The 17,732-nt window shown below is 46.8% G+C and overlaps 1 protein-coding gene across 3 annotated transcripts in view; it reads right to left on the bottom strand.

Moving 5' to 3' along the window:
• CARD14 (caspase recruitment domain family member 14) overlaps window positions 1-15,944 on the bottom strand; it is a 104,578-nt gene extending 88,634 nt beyond the window's left edge. For 2 of the 3 annotated variants that reach the window (XM_088475189.1, XM_088475182.1), the window contains exon 1: window positions 15,424-15,728. In XM_088475189.1, coding sequence (XP_088331315.1) covers window positions 15,424-15,634 — 211 coding nt within the window. In that variant the 5' untranslated portion in view covers window positions 15,635-15,728. Of the gene's footprint in view, window positions 1-15,423; window positions 15,729-15,899 lie in introns of those variants that run through there. The other variant, XM_088475174.1, reaches the window with a different exon arrangement.
• Between the last annotated feature and the right edge of the window lie 1,788 nt (window positions 15,945-17,732).

The raw sequence follows: 17,732 nt of genomic DNA, 5'->3' as shown, positions 1-17,732 counted from the left end.
GAAGAGGGTGAGGAATCGGTGGATGAGGAGGATGAGGATGACATCTTGCCTCCGTAGAGCCAGTTTGTGCAGGGACAGATTAATTGGCAGCTTGTTTTGTGGGGCCCCAAACGAACCAATCATTTCAGCCACAGTTGTGTGGCAGACCCTGGCGCTGAAATGATTGGTTTGTTAAAGTGTGCATGTCCTGTTTATACAACATAAGGGTGGGTGGGAGGGCCCAAGGACAATTCCATCTTGCACCTCTTTTTTTTCTTTGCATTATGTACAGTTTGGGGCCTAGTTTTTCAAACTGCCATCCTGTCTGCCACTGCAGTTTCACGCCTAGATGGGTCACGTGTTTGTGCCGCCCACTCGTGTCGCTTAGCATAGTCATCCAGCTACCTCGGTGCAACCTTTTGGACATAAAAACACTATTGAGAGGTGTGAGGTGTTCAGAATAGACTGGAAATGAGTGGAAATTAAGGTTATTGAGGTTAATAATAGCATAGGAGCAGAAAAACCTACAAATTCTGTGATTTTAGCTGTTTTTATGCTTTTTTTCGAAAAAATACAGATCCAAAACACAAAACCCAGAACCCAAAACACGGAAGGGTGGTTTTGGCAAAACCAATCCAGATCCAAAACACGAAGAAAGATCCAGATCCAAAACCAAAACACAAAACACGAAAAGTGGCTGGTGCACACCCCTAGTTTATATATACTTGTTAGTTTTATTAAATTATTGTTTATTGAAAGAGAAGCAATTTTTGCTTACCTTATCTATGAAGTTATATCAAAATATAACACACTTTATAATAATTCCTCACTAGCGCAGTCTTTCTTGTATGGTATTTGTGGAATCGGTATGTAATACCGCGGCCGCATGGCCAGCAGTTCGATTCCCGGCAGCGTCAGGCCGACAGTGGAACAGATCCCGGCAGCCCGACAGCGCTGGAAATCCCGATCGTCCCCAGGTAAGTATGAACTAACCTAACCTACCCCCCTAACCCTAACCCTCCCTTAGGGGTGCTTAACCCTAACCTCCCTCGTGCCTAACCCTAATCCCCTTCTAAGTGCCTAAACCTAACCTCCCCTTCTCCACTGCCTAAACCGAAGTCCCCCGGGGGGGTGCCTAACCCTAACCTCCCCCCGTGGGTGCCTAACCATAACCCCTCCTTCCTCTAGCCTAACCCTAACCTCCCAGAGGGGGTGCCTAACCCTAAATCCCCCCGGGAGCCCTAAAACCTAACCCTCCCCTTCCCCCCGCAGCTGTCTGTGACTGGCTTACCTTCGTTCGGAATGCGAGGCGTCGGGCTTCCGGCGTAGATCTAATGACAGGCGTCGGGATTTCGACGCCTGTCATTAGTACCTTGACAGGATTTGACAGTCGGAAAGTCAGCAGTCTGCATTTCGACCGCTGGCTTCCTGACTGCATCCCTGTAGTGCCATCCCCCTATTGTGCTGAAACCGGAGGGGGTAGCCAGAAAGTCAGCAACTATGCAAATGTATGTAAGTTTCTTAAACTTAATATGTCTAAGACTGAGCTAATCATCTTCCCTCCCCCCTACATAACCACACTTCCCACCATTCCTTTATCAATTGATGGCACAACTATCTCCTCTGGTCCCAAGGTGCGCTGTCTTGGAGTTATCCTGGACTCCTCCCTCTCCTTCAAACCACATATCCAGAATCTCTCACAGTCCTGTCGCTTTCATCTTAAAAATATTTCCAAGATTAGACCCTTTCTCACCCAGGACGCCACTAAAACCCTCATACACTCATTGGTCATCTCCAGATTGGACTACTGTAACCTTCTCCTATCTGGCCTCCCCAAATCCCTTCTCTACCCTCTCCAGTCTGTCCTCAATGCTGCTGCTCGGCTCATCTTCCTCTCAAAACGCTCTGCATCTGCCTCCCCTCTCCTACAAGCCCTCCACTGGCTCCCCTTCCCCTTTAGAACCCAATTTAAGGTTCTCACACTCACTTACAAAGCCCTCAGCCATTCCTCTCCCATTTACATCTCTGATCTCATCTCCCTTCATTCTCCTATGCGCCCTCTTCGTTCAATAAATGCATGCCGCCTCTCATGCCAATTGATTACTTCCTCCCACTCCCGCCTCCAAGATTTTGCCCGCGCTGCTCCCCACCTTTGGAACTCTCAGACTCTACACCTCTCTACAATCCTTCAAACGGGCTCTCAAGACCCACTATTTCATCAAAGCTTTCCAGCTCTCATCTTAACTTGCTGTCACATACTCCTTCCTCCCTGCCTACCCCATCTGTTTCACCCCTGTTTGTCTGTCCCTCCCCCTTAGAATGTAAGCTCCTATGAGCAGGGCCCTCTACCCTCTTGTGCATCTCCTTACTCTACCTTCATCTACTTCTTACTCTCTACCAGGGCACCTAACACTTGATTGCTTTGCATTGTTGCTTATCTGGGTGTTATGGTCGTGAATGTAGCAATGTATATTATCCATGTCCTGTAATGTACTGTACTGTAAGTCACTGTAAATCAATCTATTTGTTTATGTACTTTGTAAGGCGCTGCGGAACACTTGTGGCGGCATATAAATAAACGATAATAATAATAATAATAATAATAATAATAATAATAATAATAATAATACCTAAAGTTACAATTTAACCAAGAGCCATAGCAGTCTGAAGCAGTTATCAATTAGTACTGTATGTTTCCCTTGGTTTAGCTCTCCTAGTTACTCATTACCAGTGTTACTCAATACTAATTAACCTTTAACCATTCGCTCTAAACTTTTTTAACGAAAAATATTAGATCTTTGCATTAGGATGTCTCACTCTGATTTGCCTCATTTCAGATTTGATTCTTGTTCAAAACTCTGTGGTTTAAAGGTTGAAAAGGTTGATATATAAATAGATAACTCATTAAAAAGTGTTCTTTAAGGTTGTTTAGATAATCAGATTTAGTTTATTGGTACATGCTAATTTTTTTCAGTAAGGGGAATTTATTCCACCATGACTTTTTGCCCTAGTTTAATGATCAATTCTGGTAGCCACATGTATAGTTAATGTTTAACTTAAAACTTCCATTACAATAAGATTCAGAGGCTATGGAAAAGTATAATGGATCAGCATGAAGTTTAGCAGACCGACATACATTTTATCTAACAGCCTGAACCCATCAGATATCATGGCCATCAGAGCCGGCCCTAGGCATAGGCACTCTAAGCAAATGCCTAGGGCATCTGGAATGCCTAGGGGCATTCCACGGCTCTGCAGCTCTCATCCCCCCACTGCTGCGATCGAAACTCAGCTCCGATCGGGCAGTGCAGCAGTCAGCCAGTCAGGTGACTGTGGAGAGAGCCTGGTCAGAATGAGCTTCTGCACAGAAGCTCATTCTGGCTACACGAGACCAACTGCAGTGCAGACAGTGCCCGAAGCCCCGCCTACCGAGTCAGGCCTGCTTGAAACTCCCCCTTCAGTCATTCATTATTCACACTAAGCTCTGCCTCCACAGTGCACTAAGCCCCGCCTCCAATTCCCACTAAGCTCTGCCCCCAAATCTGTATTAACCAGGATGCCTGAATCTTCACCCATTCACCTGGGCCCCCTCACTGCAGTCTCCCCCTCCATCAACACTGCAGCAGCCGGGCACTAGTCTAGATAATCAGAGCTGGGTGTAATGTATGTCTATATACAGTCAGGTGCATAAATATTGGGACATTGACAGAATTTTCATATTTTGGCCTCTATTCACCACCACAATGGCTTTGAAATGAAACAAACAAGATGTGATTTAACTGCAGACTTTCAGATTTAATTTGAGGGTAATTACATCCAAATCAGGTGAACGGTGTAGGAATTACAATGGTTTCTATATGTGCCTCCCACTTTTTAAGGGCCCAAAAGTAATGGGACTATCAACTCAAAAGCTATTTCATGGACAGGTGTGGGCTATTCCCTCATTATTTCATTATCAATTAAGCAGGTAAAAGGTCTGGAGTTGATTCTAGGTGTGACATTTGCATTTGGAATCAGTTGCTGTTGATTCTCAATATGAGATCCAAAGAGCTGTCACTATCAGTGAAGCAAGCCATCATTAGGCTGAAAAATCTAAATAAACCCATCAGAGAGATAGCAAAAACATTAGGTGTGGCCAAATCAACTGTTTGGAACATTCTTAAAAAGAAAGAATGCACCGGAGAGCTCAGCAACACCAAAAGACCCGGAAGACAACGGAAAGCAACTGGTGGATGACAGAAGAATTATTTCCCTGGTGAAGAAAAACCCCTTCACAACAGTTGGCCAAATCAAGAACACTCCCCAGGAGGTAGGTGTATATGTGTCAAAATCAACAATCAAGAGAAGACTTCACAAGATTGAATATAGAGGGTTCACCACAAGATGTAAACCGTTGGTGAGCCACAAAAACAGGAAGACCAGATTAGAGTTTGCCAAACAACATCTAAAAAAGTCATTACAGTTCTGGAACAACATCCTATGGACAGATGAGACAAAGATCAACTTGTACCAGAGTGATGGGAAGAGAAGAGTATGGAGAAGGAAAGGAACTGCTCATGATCCAAAACATACCACCTCATCAGTGAAGCATGGTGGTGGTAGTGTCATGGCGTGGGCATGTATGGCTGCCAATGGAACTGGTTCCCTTGTATTTATTGATGATATGACTGCTGACAAAAGCAGCAGAATGAATTCTGAAGTGTTTCGGGCAATATTATATGCTCATATTCAGTCAAATGCTTCAGAACTCATTGGACTGCGCTTCACAGTGCAGATGGACAATGACCCGAAGCATACTGCAAAAGCAACCAAAGAGTTTTTTAAGGCTAAAAAGTGGAATGTTATGAAATGGCCAAGTAAATCCCCTGACCTGAATCCGATTGAGCATGTATTTCACTTGATGAAGACAAAACTGAAGGGAAAACGCCCCAAGAACAAGCAGGAACTGAAGACATTTGCAGTAGAGGCCTGGCAGAGCATCACCAGGGATGAAACAAACCCAGTGTCTGGTGATGTCTATGCGTTCCAGACTTCAGGCTGTAATTGCCTGCAAAGGATTTGCAACAGAGTATTAAAAAGTGAAAGTTAGATTTAGGATTGTTTAGTTTGTCCCATTACTTTTGGCCCCTTAAAAAGTGGGAGGCACATATAGAAACCGTTGTAATTCCTACACCGTTCACCTGATTTGGATGTAATTACCCTCAAATTAAATCTGAAAGTCTGCAGTTAAAACACATCTTGTTTGTTTCTTTTCAAAGCCATTGTGGTGGTGAATAGAGGCCAAAATATGAAAATTCTGTCAATGTCCCAATATTTATGCACCTGACTGTATAAAGTAATCAAATTTGTGTTCATATTAATGCAAATACATCACATAGTAGGTGTATTTGCAGGAGTGTCACAGCTCCTGGAGGATTATTGTATATTTTCTATCATTTGGGAAGACACCCTTACATCTTTATTTTTTAACTTCAGAGTGCCAATCTTCACCTACTGTGTGTGTGCACTGTGTATAGTACTATATATATCTATATATATATATATATATCTATATATATAGATATATATATATATATATATATAATTTTTCAAAAGCCCGGCACTCTGCAGACCACGCTGTAGGTCTGTTTTACTCGCTCCAGGTGCCCTCAGCAGTGGAGGTCACTCCCTTAATGCAGAATATAGCAAAACAGCGACACTCCGGAGACTTGAAAAAAGGTACGAACAGGTGTCTTATTTATTCTACGTTTCGGGGTCTCCCCCTTCCTCAGGAACACACTGTGTGTCCACTCCCTCTGCCCTGCCGTTAATCTGGCACTACAGAACAGCTCCATCAAGCTGGCCTCCTTGTCTCTGTCTGACTGAGCTCTGCCACCTGATAGAGTTAAGAATGAGGCAGATATTTTGAATTCTAGTCAGGTTTTTTATAATAAAAAATATGTGGGGTCTGAAGGCATATTTACGTATTTATATGTATGTGTATACATATGTATATGAACATATATTTAAATATCTCCAACAAACCTCACACATAAGACATGGTCATAGTGTACAGTGTTATAGAACTACAACAAGTATCTGTAAGACCCATTTCACACCACCAACCCAAGTCGCACCTGGTATTTTGTACACGGGTCCATCTGGAGTAAGACCCCTTTCAGACTGGTCTTCTAGCCCTTCTAGTCGCGCCATGCTGTGGCATGACTGGGTAGCACTGAGCTTTTTTTCGTGCGTCTTTGTACCTTCAAATGCGTTTTATTTGCACAACTATGTGACTAGATAGCACAAGCAGCTTCTGTTGATTAAAATGATATGCAGCATGCCTATGTTCTGTGTGTGACTGCGGGTGTATTTGCATGCGAAACGCTACGTTACATATTACTGCCATTGACACTGTACCGTAGCGTTTCGCATGCAAATACACCCGCACTTGCTCACAGAACATAGGCATGCTGCATATCATTTTAATCAACAGAAGCTGCTTGTGCTATCTAGTCACATAGCTGTGCGAATAAGAGGCATATGAAGGTAAAAAGACACTTGGTGCTACCGAGTCACGCGACGGCATGGCGCGACTAGAAGGGTTGTTTAACGTGCAAGAAGGCTAGATCAATGTGGACCCACATATATATACTGTATGGGCCAAATGTAATAGGTAGTCTGTTTTAGTAACAGTACAAACTCGCACTTTCTCACACTTTTAAAAAGTGCGAGTTTGTACTGCAACTCGCAAATTCAATAGCCTGCGAACTTTTCAGCTCCAGGCTACTGCATTTGCGAGTTTAGGCGAGTTTAGGACTATGTAAACTGACACCTTTTAATGCGAGTAGCATTAAAAGGTGCGAGTTTTAGAGAAGCCATCACAGATCAGTGAGATCCGTGATGGCTTCTGTGTGTGTTTTAAAAAAAAAAACGTGCACCCCCTCCCCAAAAGCATAACCAGCCCCGGGCTTTATAAAGCCTGTTCTGGTTCTAAAAATACAGGGGCCAAAATGCGTAGGGGGCCCCTGTATATTAAGAACCAGCACAGGGCTTTGTTGAGCTGGTCCTGGTTCTGGAAAATCAGGGGACAAAACGAGTAGGGGTCCCCTGAAAACTCCAGAACCAGCACCGAACTCTTTCTAGCGGGGGGATAATGCCACAGCCAGGGAAAACCTTTCACCGGTTTCCCCGGCCAAAGCATTATCCCTGACCGCTAGTCAGTCCAGGCCGGGGATCCCTGGGGAGTTGGGTACCCCCCAATAAAGGGGTACACCTCTCCAGGGCACCCCAGGCCTAGACTGATAGCCCGGGGCTATCCCCGGCACCCTATGGCCGTGGGTGCAGGGTTGATAGTGTTAGTGTAAAGTGTAAAAATTAAGTTTCCATATTGTCTTTAGTTGTAGAACCACAAGTACCAGCAAGCCTCCCCTGCATGCTGGTATTTGGTGAACCACAAATACCAGCATGCGGGGCATTACGGGCCCGCTGGCACTTGTAGTTCCACAACTGAAGAAATACGTAAATAAACAAACATGAAACATGTACATATCTCATGGATATGTGCATGTTTCTATGTTAATCTGACCTGCTCAGGATGTACTCGCTAGCCTGAAGCAGGTCTATTATTTGGGGACTTTTGGTAATCTTTTTTTTGCGAGTCTGAAACAGACACTCTATTACATTGGGCGAGTTGATTGTTTTCAATGTGAAAACATCTGGATGCGAGTTTGAGAATGGAGAGTTTTAGTAACTCTGAAAAATGCGAGTTTTAGTGAACATCACCTGATGACCGGGCCGCAGTGCAGCATGGGAGACCAGCTGACCGGAGGGAGGACATCACCCAGAGCCCCGACCACCGGTCCCTGGAGTCAGGCAAGTTAATTTTTTTTTTACTATTTTTTTTTCAGTGAATCAGCTTGCGGTCTGTTTAGACCACACAGCTGATTACTGGGACTGACTCCCGGCTCTGCTCTCCCTGTTAGAGCAGAGTAGGAGCCCGTGGGAGACCCTGGATAACGCCACCTCCAGGTGGTGTTATTATCACATGGCTTTCCCTGGTATTTTTTTCACAATTTATTTTTAGTAACTATGGCCAGATCACATTTCCCATTACAATTATGGGAAATGCGATCTGCTTTACTAAAAGTAAGTGATACTTAGGGGTTGGAGTAGAATTTTATGAATTCTACGCCAATGCCCTGTAATAACTATAGGTGATACTAAAATGATGTGAGAAGGGTGTGAAAACACTCTTTTTCACTTTATTTTAGTCAAAATAATGTTAATAATAGAGCCCCAGGGGAGGAGACATTTGCCCATTCCTCCCCTGTGAAGGAACAGGGGAAATGTTGGGCAGTCGGCTGCGGCAGTACACACTCTGCCTGATGCGGGCAACCGATGACCGGATCAGTCGGGCATGTTGGAATATTTCTCATGCCTGACCATCCAATCATCGCTTACCAGCAATGGGCATACATTATGTGATTATTGGCCACATCCGTTGATAATCTATCAATGGGGTCAATAATTGCATAATGTATGCCCGGCATAAGGGTTTGTTCATGTAATTGCAACTGAGTCCAGCATGGATAAAGACAAATGCGTCTGACAGGTGGTGTTTTTCTTGCGAGTCTACCCCTGGTGCAAAACATGCACCGATGATGATGGTGAGCAGCCAACTCTTATTGTATGCTTGTGTCTGGATCCCTCTAGCTCAGGGGTGGCCAACCCGTGGCTCTCAAGCAGCATGCAGCTCTTTTGAGTTTCTGATGCGACTCCTGGCTCGGCAACCCCCCACTAGTACTGAGAACTCTGGTCTCTGAAGCGATTAGAGACTTATACCCCTTTCAGACATACAACCCGGGAAATTTCCTGCTCAGACCCGGGAATTTCTCCTGTGCAAAGACCCCCCTTTCACACTACAGAGTCTACCCGGGAAATTCCCAGGTAGACCTCTTTCAGACAAGAGCAGGGTTTTTCTGCTTACCTGCCTCTTCTCTGCCGTCTGCTCCTCCTAGCCTATCCCCTCTCTGGCTGATGATGATGATGTCATCATTCAGCAGCCAAGAGCCGACCAATCGTAATGCAGTTTTTTTTTATTATTATTATAATTTTTTTAACATTTATTTAAATTCCCTGGTGGTCCAGCGGGAGTGCGGGTGGCCCGCTGTGGCACAGCCAGCCGGTGCTGGGGGTGGTGAGCAGTGCTGAGTGTCCTATAGGACACTCTGCGCTGTCAGCTCAAACAAAGCAGCAGCGCTGAGCGTCCTATAGGATGCTCTGCGCTGTCAGCTCAAAGCACCATGCTGAGCGTCCTATAGGACGCTCTGCGCTGTCAGCTACATGCAAAAGCTGCTTAGTGCTGCCCAGGAGTAGTAAATTCCCGGGTAGCACCATTCAGACAGAAGCAGGGTAATTTCCCGGGACTTAAGTCCCGGGAAAAACCCTGGTCGATTGCAGGGGCGGCTACCCGGGAACGTAGGTACCTTTCACACAGACATGAGACCCGGGAATTTTGGCCTAGGCAGGCCAAAATCCCGGGAATCTCAGAATGTCTGAAAGGGGTATAAGGAAACCTCTGATTGCTTCAGAGGCCAGCGTTCCCAGTAATGCAGTGCACGGGTGATCCATTTAGATCCAGCAGGCAGCGGAAGCAGCAGCAGCAACAATTGCATTGCAGAAGGGGCACAACTACTGGGGACATTGCATAATTGGCACAGCTACAGGGGGCATTGCAGAAGGACAACAACTACTGGGGTAATTGCAGAAGGGCTACAACTACTGAGGGCATTGCATAATGGGCACAGCTACAGGGGGCATTGCATAAGGCCCACAACTACTGGGGGCATTGCTTAATGGGCATAGCTACATGGGGCATTGCAGAATGGTAACAACTACTGAGAGCATTGCATGATGAGCACAGCTACAGGGAGCATTGCATAAGGGCCACAAATACTAGGGGCATTGCTTAATGGGCACAACTAAAAGGGGGCACTGCATATGGGGCACAACTACAGGGGGCACAGCATAATGGGCACAACTAAAAGGGGGCACTGCATATGAGGCACAACTACAGGGGGCACAACATAATGGGCACTGGCTTTCTCAATGTATTTCATGTGGTTCTGGATTTCAATATGTATTTTATGTGGATGTGTATTTTAAATGTATTTTATATAGATCTGGCTTGTTTCTGTGCATTTTATGTGAACGTGGCTATTGACAGCTAGCACTGTAGCACTGTATAGCAGGAGCGGGTCACGATGACACAAAACCGATGACACAATCTCACCGCCTTGCCCCCCACACCGCCCACCTGTGCAGCTGTCACACCCCCTTCTGTGCCGACCTAGGCTGCCCCCTCCTGGAGGGGACAGCTAGAAAGTTGTCAAGTATGCTCATATGACCTCATATGATAGTGTTTTCACTTGGCCTAGCCTGTAGCATACATATACTGCTGTTGCAAAGCAGGACACATATTCAGATTATATAGTTAATATTGGAAGTGATAGGGATATTATTGGGGAACAGCAATGGTTCCAAAGATGAGGCTGCAGCGCAGTCCAAAATACTGTGTTTTTATACATGTGTGCCTCCCCAGCCATTGACCTCACCGCACTTCACTAAAAGCTAAAAAAAAAACTTGGGTGGTTCACTCATCTCTAGACCATACTTGCCTACCCTCCCGATTTGGTCGGGAGCCTCCCAAAAACCGGGTGCCGACATTCTGGCCGCTCCCGGCCTCCCAGGAAGGCAGTCAAGCCTCCTGCAAGCTGCCGACCCCTCCTGCCCCCGCTTGACCTGTGACGCGATTCATGCCGAATCGTGTTATTTTGGCCCCACCCCATGCTTCACAATGCCGGGATTATTGGCATGATTGTGTAGCGGGGGTGGGGCCAAAAGGATCCGAGCACATGACCACCACCCGCCCCGCCCACAACAGCTGGTCACGCCCCCGATTTTGCCGGTCTTGCTGCTCCTTCCGGGAGGAATGTTGGCATCTCTGTTCTAGACTTTCACTGTGTAAGTAACATTCAACACATAGTTTAGTGATCATCAGAGCTTATACCTAAGAAAAACAAAGCTGCTGAGATTGTTGTTCTTGGCTTTGTCACCACTTAGATAGCCCCAAGCCATTCTCTGGGTTTGCTCAGAAATTGCTTCTGTTAATAATTGTCATGGAAACAGGGCAGGAACTGGGAGTGCTTGAATGAGTGTAGAAGGTATGATTAATAATGCTAAAAATTAGTATTATATGGTGACTTGTTGTCTGGGGGTGGCCTCCAGTATGATTTCTCCACCTATATACCATGCTTCAAATTTGTCTCCTTCTTAACTCCACATTATCATTTTGGGGTCATTTTTGAAAAATATTATTTTATAGTTTAAAAAAAAGTTTAATGTGTTAGTGTGGGGGATGGCCAGGACGGAGCGATGGGCGGATATGTGTAAATATATACACACACTACATATACACGTACATACATGCACACATACCCATGAGACTGCCATATTACTGTGGCCGCAGTGATGATCGGGACACTTGGGGGCAGAGCTGAAGCTGCGGTTTCTAGGGCAGACTCAGCTGCACCCAGGAGGGGGTGCTGGCGCTGTTGGGCTGCCCGATTATGGCTAGCCACAGTGCACAGCAGCACCCATGAACCGTGGCTGCTGTTTCTATTGATGTCATCGAGAGGGGGTGCAACCGGCTGCCCAATTACTACTAGCTTGCAGTGATTGGGACAAACTGGAGGTGGAGCCGTGTCTGCAGGGGGGCCAGGAGATCCTTCTGATATAGGCAGGAGCCTGATTCAGTACAGATCGCAGCTGCGACTGCAATAGCGATTACGATGCAGTCTCACTGCGATGATATGCTAATCCATTGCGATCGCTATGCCGTCGCAGCACAACATAAGGATGCCCTCTTTATCTTACACACATCCGTAATACATAGCAAGACTGTGAAACCATTGATAACAACGAGTACCACCGCAGCCTCACGCACACTTGCACAAGCTCTGACCTTACTCAGGAATTGATAACCTCATCGCACGCTGTGAGTACACAAGCTGCATACGGCATCACAGTGGCTAATTTATGCTTGCCCCTGCAATGGCGTACAAACGCAGTGGCACGCCTGCGTTTCACCTACCCCCCCGTCACCTCTCCCAAATGGTTCTTTCTGTCAATCACTCTGAGATGTGTCTGCATAGTCACTGCGATCGGCCAATTGCGTGTATATCCTTGTTGAATCAGGCCCCAAGTTTGTTTGTGTGTCTATGTGTGTATCTATGTGCATTGGGCCTGATTCAGAGATGGACGCTAATGCCGTTCGCTGCTGGGAGTTTGTATGCACCTGCTGGACAAAAATATGCAAATGTTGCATCCACCAGGATTTGTATTGAGACGTCCACTGGTTGCTTAGCAAATCCAAGCGTTTGCGAACAAAGGCAAAGCCTCGGACACAGATCAGTCGATTATGAAAGTTCTTAGTAACCCATTCGCTGGCTGCAACAAGCCTACAAAATGGTCGCGAAATGCCTGCAATTCTCTTACATAACCTTCCACAAACGCTGACAATCTGTCAATCACTCTGCATCTAAATCCTCTCTGTGAGCGTCAGCGAATCAATTGCAGCACAAGTGCAGTGCGACTCCGACACATTTGCACTACAAAAAACATCGGCCATCTGTGGGAACATCGAAACTGTGAATCAGGCAAATTGTTACGTTCATAGTAAAGACGTGCAATTTACTGTAAGATGATGTTTCTATAGTCTTGGCTACTACATACAGGGATAAAGGGACAGTTGTCTATACCACCCACCAGCCAAACTCAACAAGATTTCCCCTAAATGTAACTGAACTGAACTGACTAGCAGTAAGGGCCTGATTCAGAGCTGAACGCTCTGACCAGAGCGCTCGCTCTGAATCAGGGCCCTCCTACCTGTTTTAGGAGCATCCTCATGGACGCTTGCATAGCTGTGGGTTACCACCCACAGCTTATGCGAGCGTCCATGATGATGGTCGCGATGGTCAAGACCCTGCGGTAGGGTCTCGCTGCCGCAAGCCCTGGAGTGATTTTGGCTCTATCAGATCCAAAATCACTCCCACTGACATCACTAGTGATGTCAGTGGGGTCGGCTTCAGACGGTAGGCGTTCCCATGGGAACGCCTCCGTCTGGCAGGCACGCCCACCAAAGGGGGTGTGCTGTCAATCAACATCGACAGCACGCCCCCTTTGGTGCGAGACCCGGAGTGACGGAGAGCCTGACGCTCTCCGGGTCTTGCGCATGCACACGACGGAGCTCCCTCCGTCGTGCGCATGCGCAGTGGGGCAACATCGACCCGTTTGCGAGCGTCCTTTGCTCGCGAATGGGTCTGAATGACCCCCTATGTACGCAGATCGGCCGATGGTGTATACTGCACATGCGTATGCAGCGCAGTGCGTGTGCATGAGTTAGCGCTGCAATCACTTACGCAGATACAAAGCCATCACAGAGTGAGTGACGGGAAGTTAGCGTTTGGGGGTGGTGACGGGGTAGTATTGGAGAAATGCAGACGTGTCTGTCCATTTGAGCATCGCTTCCTGGGCGTGCATAAATTAGCCGCTGCGACGGCATAGGCAGCTTGAGTACTCACTGTGTGCGACGACAGTTGCAATTTATGAGTAAGGTTAGACCTGCTTTAATTCTGAGTGAGGATCTGATGTTACTCGATGGTACCAATGTATACGCAGGTCTGCGAGGTCTTACGGATGAGAGATAGCGATAGTGGGTGTCTCAATACTGGCTTTGTGATTGCAGACATTAGCATATTTTCGTAGCAGATCTGCATGCATAATCGCAGCTGTGATCGCAATAGCGATCCGTAGTGAATGAGGCCCTGAGTTCAGTGGATTTTCACTGTAATATTAATTAAAATCACAAAGAATGTTAATTGATAGCATTACAAAAATATCCACCTAAAACATACCTCCCAACATTTGAACTTCCACAACGGGACTTCTGAGCCCAAAAAGGGGCGTGGTCTAACAGCACGCCCCTGAGTTTATGTCACTCAGGGGCGTGCCCAGCACTCTCTGCAGGGCATTTATTCTCACTCTACTTACCTGCTGCTCTGCTATACAGAGCAGCGGTATGTGCCCCCCTAACTCCCCCCCACACTGCGGGAGACTGCGGCTTGCGGGTAGGACAGCGGGACAGTCCCAGAAAAATGGTACGCTGAATGCGTGACAGTTGGGAGGTATGACCTCAAAGTGTATACGGGCCTGATGCAGAAGTGCACGTTAAGGGCCTGATTCAGAGCCGCTCGTAAGCGGCAGCTTGTTCGTTCCGAGCGATGTTTGCCCAACTGCGCATGCATATGGATCGTAATACGCATGCGCGAACCAGTCAGTGCGGCCGAAAATCGTTTGTTCGCTAAATAGCGAATGCCTGCTAATATGAGTGACAGGAGGAGGCGTATGTGGGTGGTAACAGGGGAAGGTGCTTGAAAACGGGGAGTGGAGATCAGAACGCAGGCGTGCTTAAAGGTCAAAACGGGCGTTTTATGGGTGTGCATAATTAATACAGCAGCGTCACTGACCATGTCACTGGGTTATTTTATAGTCAGAACTGCTCGCAAATTTGTGGTAGGAAAAACCAACCACAAGAATAGAGAGCAGTTCATACGCTGGTCGATGTACTCGATTAATCTAATAAATAGTGGACATGACGTAGGATGCGAGCGGCCAGGGGGCGTAGTTATCCAAAAAAACGACCGCAAGTTTTGTTCGCTCGTTCAGACATAGAGGCGTGAACAGACCGCAAAGAGCGAACTGTTCATTTGAATAGCCACCCCTTTTTTTGGAACGAACGACCGCAAATAGCGACTGGCTCTGAATCAAGGCCTAAGTGCACAAAATGCTGCAAGTTACGTAGTTGAGCGATTATTTGCTACTGCATATGCGCAAAATATTTTGAAAATCCCTAGGGCGCATGTTTTACCCTCTGTGTATGCACAGAGTTACTGTTGCATACAGGGCAGTTGGTATCAGAGATGGCATGGGAAAACCATGGGTGTTCCTAGGTGGTAACTTGTAGATGACCTGAAGTGAACACAAAAAAAAAATCTGTTGTGCTAAAGTGTTTTGAGGGTGTCGGAGGACAGGTGTAAGTGTCGATGGTGCACATGATGGTGCCCCATTGGTGGAATGTCTTGCCCCATTGGTGGAGTGTCTTCAATCACTGGTGGCATTGCAACGGGCAGCAAAAATTGAAAGTAGGCGTTTCAGTGCTTGCACGTTAGTGCATGGGGTGAAGGCTGAGAGTAACATTTACATATTATCGCCGACGCAAATCCACAAACATTTGCACCAGCAGCTGTAACTGCTTGTACCTTGGAATCAGGCCCTTTACCTTTGAATAAGTACATTGAAATCTACTGTTTGGTACCCGGCCCTCTCCCAAATATCAACACTCACCCAGTCTCATGGCCCTGGTAGAAAACTTGGCACAATGCAGAATCTCCTCTTCATCCATTGCGTCTAACACTTTGGTTTGGCGCAAGTATGGGGTGAGCCGCTCGGGTGACAACCGTTGTACAATTTTACATCTGTGCCTTTCAATCATTTCCCATAACTCCTCTTCCTCCAAGTCCACCAGCTCTGGGTCAGCTTGCCACGTTGCCGACATGTTTCTAGATGATATGCCAACTGGATAAAGGAGCAGAAACAGTTTTATGTCATGCTCGTCAAATGTTCTGAAGATTTAAGGAAGCACAAATTAAAGTGCAAGTAAAATGAGAGCACAGTCACTGTCTCAGTTTCAGTAAGTGCTCTGCGATACTGTGTACTTCCTTGTCAGAGTAATGAAAAGACGCTGGAACATTATCATGAGTCATGCTTTTGTCATGCTTTTGTCACTAAAATTATACTTAAGAAACATTATTAAGACTTACCTCACAGATTAGATCCCCACGACTCAGTATCACAACAAACCGCCGAAATGAACATGACTTCTAGGAAAGAAACACAAAATAAACATAAGGGAAGGTGTTTCATCAGAAATACCAATTCCTAGTTCTAAAGTGAGTTATGTCACTAGCTAATAACTGCATAGTTGGAATTTCACCTCCTGGACATTGTAATGTTGTAGTAAGAAGAACCCAGTGCATAAAGGCCCTCATTCAGAGCCGCACGCTATTTGCGGTCGTTCGTTTAAAATCAAGGGGTGGCTATTTAAATGATCCGTACGCACATTGCAGTGTGTTCACACCTCTAAGTCTGAACGAACGAGCAAAACATACGCTCGTTTATTTGTTAAAAACGCCCCCTGGCCGCACGCATCCTACGTCATGTCCGCTATTTATTAGATTAATCGAGTACATCGACCAGCGTATGAACTGCTCGCTATTCTTGTGGTTGGTGTTTGCTACCACAAATTTGCGTGCAGTTCTGGCTATAAAATAACCCAGTAACGTGGTCAATGACGCTGCTGTTTTAAATATACACACCCATAAAACGCCCGTTTTGACCTTTAAGCACGCCTGCGTTCGGATCTCCACTCCCCATTTTCAAGCACCTTCCCCTGTTACCACCCACATACGCCTCATTCTGTCACTCAAAATAGCAGGCACTCGCTATATAGCGTACAAAGGATTTTCGGCCGCACTGACTGGTTCGCGCATGCGTACTAAAAAGCGTACGCATGCGCAGATGTGCAAACATCGCTCGGAACGAGCGTACTGCCGCTAACGAGCGGCTCTGAATGAGGGCCAAAGTCAGCTAGTAGTGTTTGTTTGTATTTTCACATGTGTATATGCATTTGCATGTAAGTGTGTGTAACATACACTTGCCTACCCTCCTGGAATGGCCAGGAGGCTCATGAAAATTGTGTGGCATTCCCGAACGCCTGGAAAGTATTCCGGTGGCTGCAGCCACCTAGCCATGTCTGCCCACTTCCCCGGTGTAGTGGGCAGCACAGGTATCCGATGACTGTCCACTGATTCACAATGCCGGTATTTGCAGCATTGAATTGCGGGGGTGGTGCTATGATGAGGCAAAAATATTATCATGCCCCAAGGTCCACCCACCTCAGCTGAGCCCCACCCCCTACAGTGCCAACCTGGCTGCCTCCTAACTCTTTATAGAGATTGCTTCCAATTACAAATAACCATCAGATAACCAATTCTTGGTTATATAGGGGTGAGGTATGAATGACTGCCGGACATGCCGAAGAGCACAGATCCTGACGGAGGTAAGTAACCTATCTACCCCTCCCTCAGGGGCGTTTCTATAATGGGTGCAGGGTGTATGGAGCACACGGGCCCCCAGGTCCAGGGGGGCCCCGCACTGCACACCCTGCACCCATGTTATTTAAAACGGGTGTCAGCGCTGATCAGAACACCGGAAAATTTTTCCGGCATTCTGCGCATGTGCAGTAGAACCTGGACACACTCTAGTGCCCGGAGTCTACTGATTCTGTTGTGGCTGGCCAGCCGCGTCAGTCGGCTGCCGGCCGCCGAGGAGAGAGGAGGGGGCTCCGCAGTGGGAGTGCACACAGGCCTCCTCCTCTCTTAAGACGCCCCTGCCCTCCCCTCTCCCCCCCTAACCCCAACCCTCCCTTAGGGGTGCCTAACCCCCCTAACCTAGTGTCTAATCCCAACCTCCCCCCAGGGGTGCCTAAACTGAACACCCCCTCCCCGCACCCTCCCAGGGGTGTACCTAAACCTAACCACCCCCTCGGGGGTGCCTAACCCTCCCTTCCCCTGGCGTGACCCTAACCTTCCCAG

The sequence above is a fragment of the Taudactylus pleione genome, unplaced genomic scaffold (genome assembly GCF_031769625.1).
Source record: "Taudactylus pleione unplaced genomic scaffold, aTauple2 ptg000016l, whole genome shotgun sequence".
In the NCBI taxonomy this organism is placed as follows: domain Eukaryota; kingdom Metazoa; phylum Chordata; class Amphibia; order Anura; family Myobatrachidae; genus Taudactylus; species Taudactylus pleione.
Note: the sequence above shows the minus strand (reverse complement) of the source record. Positions and strands in the feature narration are given on the sequence as shown.